The sequence below is a fragment of the Fopius arisanus genome, unplaced genomic scaffold, assembly GCF_000806365.1.
Source record: "Fopius arisanus strain USDA-PBARC FA_bdor unplaced genomic scaffold, ASM80636v1 scaffold00012, whole genome shotgun sequence".
In the NCBI taxonomy this organism is placed as follows: domain Eukaryota; kingdom Metazoa; phylum Arthropoda; class Insecta; order Hymenoptera; family Braconidae; genus Fopius; species Fopius arisanus.
The window spans coordinates 621,607-628,053 of record NW_011887751.1 but is presented as its reverse complement, the minus strand read 5'-3'; the positions used below and the strand labels follow the sequence as shown (position 1 = coordinate 628,053).

At 42.1% G+C, this 6,447-nt stretch overlaps 1 protein-coding gene across 4 annotated transcripts in view; it reads left to right on the top strand.

Annotated features, from left to right (window-relative positions):
• Positions 1–6,447, top strand: part of Rbp6 (RNA-binding protein 6) — a 279,810-nt gene that overhangs the window by 188,812 nt on the left and 84,551 nt on the right. For all 4 annotated transcript variants that reach the window (XM_011298954.1, XM_011298953.1, XM_011298956.1 and 1 more), the window contains one exon: positions 734–826. In XM_011298954.1, coding sequence (XP_011297256.1) covers positions 734–826 — 93 coding nt within the window. The remainder of the gene's footprint in view (positions 1–733; positions 827–6,447) is intronic.

Below are 6,447 nucleotides of genomic sequence, written 5' to 3'. Positions count from 1 at the left end.
CTCTTCCACCTCTTCCACCTCTTCCACCTCTTCCACCTATTCCACCTCTTCCACCTATTCCACGCGTCCAGGGGGTGGCCAGGGGGTTAAAAAAAAATTTAAAAAATATGAAGGAAATTCTAAAAATAAAAATCCAAGAACTTTGTCGAGTACACGGAAGAGAAGTTTCCAAAGTCCTTCGCATGGAAACTCAAGAATTGTTGCTACCAGAAAGAATTTCCCTCCAATAAATTCATCCCCGATAATAAAATAGTTAACGTACATTTATTATCACTCGAGCATTTTCCGTCGCTCTCAATTTTTATTTCGTCATCATTCTCGATTTCTTCGGGTGGAAAAAAAACGCAAAGAGGGGCTTTTCTTTTCGCACCACTCTGTCTCGTCTTCATCCCCCCGGAGCCATTTCTTTTCCACTTGGTCGAACACCCCTTGAAGATCCATCGGGTTTATTCCTTCAACTACGGAGACGGTTATTATTAATCGCGCGTATCGGTTGCCTTCCGGATGAGAAGGAATTGATATATAGATATAGTGGGAAATGCACATTAAGTGATTCTGGTTTATTCACGGATGAATTCCCGTGGTAATTCATTCATTGAGGAGGAAAAATTATTTGGTTACGGCTTTGTAGTGTCACAGGTGATATTTCAACTCCATTTCTCCTCTTATAAATCATTCTATCCAATCAGGGTTGACCTCATCCATTCTTATTGTTATTTCATTTATGTTTCAGATGGTGACAAGGACAAAGAAAATATTCGTCGGCGGTTTATCAGCGCCGACGACGCTGGAGGACGTCAAAAACTACTTCGAGCAGTTCGGCCCGGTAAGTCCCAAAAAAAAACGGCGATATCGTGGCATTTTGATGGAACAAGTCTAGATATTGCGATGGGTATCGATAGGACCCACTGAGACGATCATTTTATCTACAGTTTTCGCAAAATTAATGTTCAAAATTTCGAATTTTCCCGCGCATACACCCAGGCACAATCAAAAAACATTTATCGGGTTTCAAAAAATTCTAGATAACTTGCGATTGAAGTGGCGAAATCGGTCAAATTCAAAGCTTCCATTCGTAAGCAAAAAAAAAAACCAGAACAAATATCATGAAATGAATTCCCAAAAATGATTCCCGTCAAAGACAAATAATTAACATCCCATTGTAACGGCGAATCCATCGACAATAAAATGGCCGGAGCTCGATTAACGGAGAATTCATTGGTCCGAATTCGCGATATAACTCATATCCCCCCGACTGATTTATACGATATATCGCAAATGGTAAACTCTACACGCGTCATGACACTTCTGCTTGACATTTTGCCGACGCCATGATCATCGTGATCACGCTTGGTCGTGTCACCATAGTCATTAAATCTCCAGTTTCCCCTTTCCCCAAATTTTACCTATAACGCCACTTCAACTCTGTTCGACGAGTACACCACCACTCACGCCAGTGATTTTAATGCCTGTACCCGGTAAATCAGCCCCGACAGAACAGGGGGGGTGGGGGAGAGGGATAAATTTTTAATTACTAGGATTCTTCCGACAGTATTGGCCCGATGAATTCAATCTGTTAGCCATTTATCGTCCTTACTATATAAAAATTATTCAACATCAACTCATTGATCGGCATGAAATTCAATGAAATATTATATTTAATAATCGTGGAGCCAGTGAATTTGTCTGATAAAAATGACAGTCGATTTTTCTCCGCCATTTTCTCCCGCAGTAATGAATCAATCACGAATGCCTATCAAATTGTGACAGCCTCATCAAACTTTCGTTGTTCCCGTCGCTGAATAAAATACAATATCCCGATAGGACTAATTTTTATTCTTTTATTGCCGCTGGTGATGAAAAAAAAATTGCGTGTCAAAATAAAATCCGAGACTGACACCCAATCATCGCGAACAACCGGATAATCCGCGGGGCTAATTGCTAAAAACCATAACCTCCTCCCCCCCCCCGGTCTCCCCACCATCACCCCCCTCTCAATAATTAATTCATCCAAAATTAAACAGAAAAGGTCACGAAGTTTTACCCGGGAAAAATACGACAAGAAAGTGTAAGAGTTTAATTGCTCCTTCGTCTTAATCCAGAATCCCTCTGCCCCCCCCCTCCCCCCCTCCGTTGAACCCGTGGTAAAAGGCAAGTGAAGAGAGAGAGTGGAAAAAAAAAGAGGTAAAACGAGAATGACGAAACCCCAGTCGCCAGACCTCTTTGGTTACGGTACTTAAAGGTCGACTCGAAATTAAGAAATTAAGAATTAACGCGACCCGGAAGCGGCCAATTTCTACCTTCAACGGTGAGTTTCGTTTGATCTCATCCGGAAGCCTACCCCTAAGTACGGGGGATGAAAAGATGTCGGGGAGGATGAAATTCAAGAGGTGAAAGAGAGAAGAAAAAAAAAAAAATATAGCCCTCGTACATGACTGTGAAAAAATATCCCTCACCGATTCATTTAAAATCCACTCACAATCGCCAAATAATCCCGATAAATTATCGATAAAAAATCAGCGCCGCTTGTTAATTCCCCCCCTTCAGCCCCCCCCCCGTGCTTCCAGGGATGAATAAATAAATTTAACGGTCCTTGTCGGGTTTTCGTAAAACGGGATAAATTCCGGTCGTCTGACAGCCATTTAAAACAATGTCGTCGCGAATACGCGCCATTTGTAACTATTCCCCTCACACCCCTTTCCCTTTGAGGTACCCCTCAACCACCCCTACCGTCCCTCGTTTCCTCTCTCCCCCGTTCTCCTCCTCTTTTGTGTTCCTGTGCTACCGGTTGGTTGCTTTTGTTTCCAACGTCGTCTATTCATCCTACCACCCCCCTCTCACCCCTATTCACCCCAACCATCTCCTCTACCCTCTCGTGCAACCCCCGGAGGAGAGGAGAGAGAGAAAAAAATCCCTCTCATTCTTCCATCCGCGATGGAGTGAAGAAAAAAAAAAAAACACCAACTGTAGATGGGGTGGCAAAAGCTCCATAACGGATTCATCTCGCATCATTTTTTATTCCGATAAAAATGCAATTAGAGGAATCCCAACGACGATAAGTAAAAGCGAATTGTACTTTAGACATTTTTCTCTATTATTTTTTATTCTCAATCTATTCTGATATTTTTTTCTTGTCGGAATTCCCGCGGGTTTCTCTCGTTTTATCTGCACGGCACACGTCATCGTGGAAGGGGATGAAAATTTCGGATGTATGAAATTCCAAAAAAACCACCCCTTCAAAAAATTAATGTAAAATATTTAGAGGACACCATAAGAATTTGTAAATTTTTTCTTAGTTTCTCCGGTTGGTCCGCACCCCTTGGATTAAGTAGAACTTAACCTACACCCTGGGGCCACCCCTAGTTAAATCCCGAGTTGTACATTCATTTGTGACTGTTTCTTGTGCCCACACACGAGGTCAATTCAAAACAAAATGTGTGCGAGACACGTAGAGACATTCAAGTTTCCGGTGTGAGACAAGGGTAGGGGGTGGATTACGGGTGCCACAAATACACCCGTACACAGGGGGTGTTTCCTGTTCCAGGCGTTGAGCAAGTCAACCTTTTGTTTCTATACGGTGGGACGCGCATAAGGGGAGAAAGGGTTATATATACGTAAGCATCATTAGCGTCGCTCGTAATGAGCGCACTAATCACCCAACAGACTGTGCTGGTGTGCGCACTACAAACCATCCCCTTCAACGTCACCAGGGAGTAGAAAAGAAAAAAAGGGGGGGGGGGGTGAAGAGGGAAAGTAAAAGGAGTGAAATAAAAAAAAGTACGATAACGAAGAAGATGAATTAAAAAATCCCCCCATTTTGGTACCGCGGAAAAATCGCGAGGGTCAAATAATTCATTGACGGCGTCGTGGAAAAAAAAAATTTTCTCCCTCAATATTTTCCCTCTTGAGAGTACTTGAGGTGCTGCAGACTCGGAAAAGAGGATGAAATGGGGGTAAGAAGGGCACATTGTTACCTCGGTGCCACTTCAGGACTTAATAAATTACCGCGGGGTATGAAGGGCTTGGAGATGATGTCGAAGACAACGGGATGAACTCGAAGAATTATGAATACTGATAAATTAATGGGTGACGTAAAAATGGAAAAACAAGTGACGCAGAATTTGTTTACGGATTTCTGATGGGGCAGAAGGTAAAATCGCCAGTGAAAAGTAATCGAGGGACGAATTTCAAGCTCTCGCGCTCATATCGAATCCCCGAATGTTTATCCAACAAATATTTGACGTTGAAGCTCGTCGGGAGGAGATATATGAGCATTTCAACCCCTCGCCATTTTTATTTCCACATACGTACTCATTCCGCAGTGGTTTTATTAAACTATTTAATTTTGGTGGAGAAAACGCGCACTGAAATTCTTCACACGAGCGTAATGTTTACTTTAGGAATGAGCGGGAAAAAGTATTTGAGAGAGATGTTAAAGGGCAATTGGAAAAAATACCGTGAAGAATTTGTGCAACCAAAATATTGTGATTTGGTCGTTTTGCCTCGGTGAAATACTCAAATGATGTTTTTATCGAGTCATAACATTCGAAACCAGCGAGACAATACTTTCCAATCCGATAATCTGTAATGCTCATACCGCCACCCCAGAACGCATTGAATCTCCATTTCATATTCATATTTTCACAGTATAATTCCCGTAAATACCCAAAACCGAATGATATTTTATGGATTTGAACGTAAAGCCATTAGATCACATGCGCGTGTTCATTGTTTGCATTAATTCAGTTATTCGTATGAATTTTTACGGTAAATTCAGTCATTAGCATTTTAAAATGAGAAGATAAAAAAAAAATAATAATGTATTCACTTTGGATAATTGACGTATGATTTCAATGAAACGGGATAAATAAATGGATTATACGGTGAATGATTGGAAGGAGACGAATAATGTACGGAGGAAGGATCAATAAATGAAAATGGCTCAAGTATTTTCACGGAAAGAAGACGACCTCCTGCATTTAATGGCCACGAGAATATCGTTAAACATTAACTACCGTACGGTGCCAGTTCCACTCATAACTCTACTTACAGCTCCAAAGGGTTAGGAGGTGGATTTAACTTTGATTACAGCTAACGGTCATGGTAGCCAAGTATACATTGAGTATAATACGACGGAGGGAAAAGTACGTAAAAGGGTTTTCCGAGGTGGAGGGTCAAATAAAGGACCTTACAGATTCTCAAATGTCGGTGAAAACTATAAAGAGTTTGAGTACATTTCTGGCCACTTTATAACTTTCTCATAACGACTCACTAGAAACTCCAAAACTGAAAAGGGACCGAATGGCCCGAGTAAATTGACCTGACAATTAACCCTAACCTATTCACTCTTTTATCGTAACACAAGTGCTTCACTTATTCTTCGACGCCATTTTGAATCTTCAGGGGTGGCCTTTGAAGGTTCTCGTGGATTACCTCCAGACGAAAATACAAAAGTCGTATTTGTTTAACTTCAGATAAATCGATTCTGTTCTTTGTTTTTATTTTTTTTTTCTTTCGTCCTCTTTGGAAGGGATGACAATCCCTGGGGTATATTTCACTGTATAAAATGTCGCCTAGATTACGAGTTTATCTAAATGGCGCTAGGAATGGCCGAGGGAGAGGGAAAGGGGATGCAGATAGGTCTGAGGTTATAGAGGGGTGGCCCCACCCGGAGGTGAATGTTTATGGTTTCATGACAGGGAAAATTGTGTCCCTGGGATAAAGCACCGAGACGCTATTTTACCGCAATGTGGAAATTACCTCTAGGTGACATCACATACCGAGGGTGGAGAATCCGGTATCAGCCAATCCACCCCATTATCATTCGGGTTATGTGATTCGGGGACATCTCAATTTGCTATATTTTTTTGTCAATCAGTAATTCACCTGATTTCAATACTCTCCCCTTTAAACACCCCATTTCTTTCACAAAAGAAGAAATATTTCATCCCCGTCGTTTTCACTGCCGTAAAACTTTCTCGGAAATATGAGACGATATAACGGGGCAAAAAGACAGGGGTGGTAAAAAAAACCCTCGGAAAAATGGTGGAAAATAAAAATTGGAGAAAGTGCAGTCACCGTGTGTACGAATCCGGAAGTGAAAATAAGGGGTTGCGCACAAGGAGAAAAGGAAGGGTTGCATATAAGGTGGGGAGGGGGGGTTGAAATTCTTCAGTCACGCGGACCAAAGGATTTTCGCGCGAATTTCCCAGGGGGAGTTAGGAAAAATAGTGGAAGTACGAAGGGAAGAACGAGAGAATCGAAGTGACTAGAGGGCGTGAGTTGCGCGTGTACGCTTTTCGCCTTTTCCGCTAATATTTCATCGTAGGCGCCGCCGTCGGTTTTCACAGGCCAAACTAAACACACATACACACACACATGTGCTAGCCACATTTTGAGTTCACCGACGCGTCGGCCATCTTGCATCCGGGTGCCTGGGTACACCGG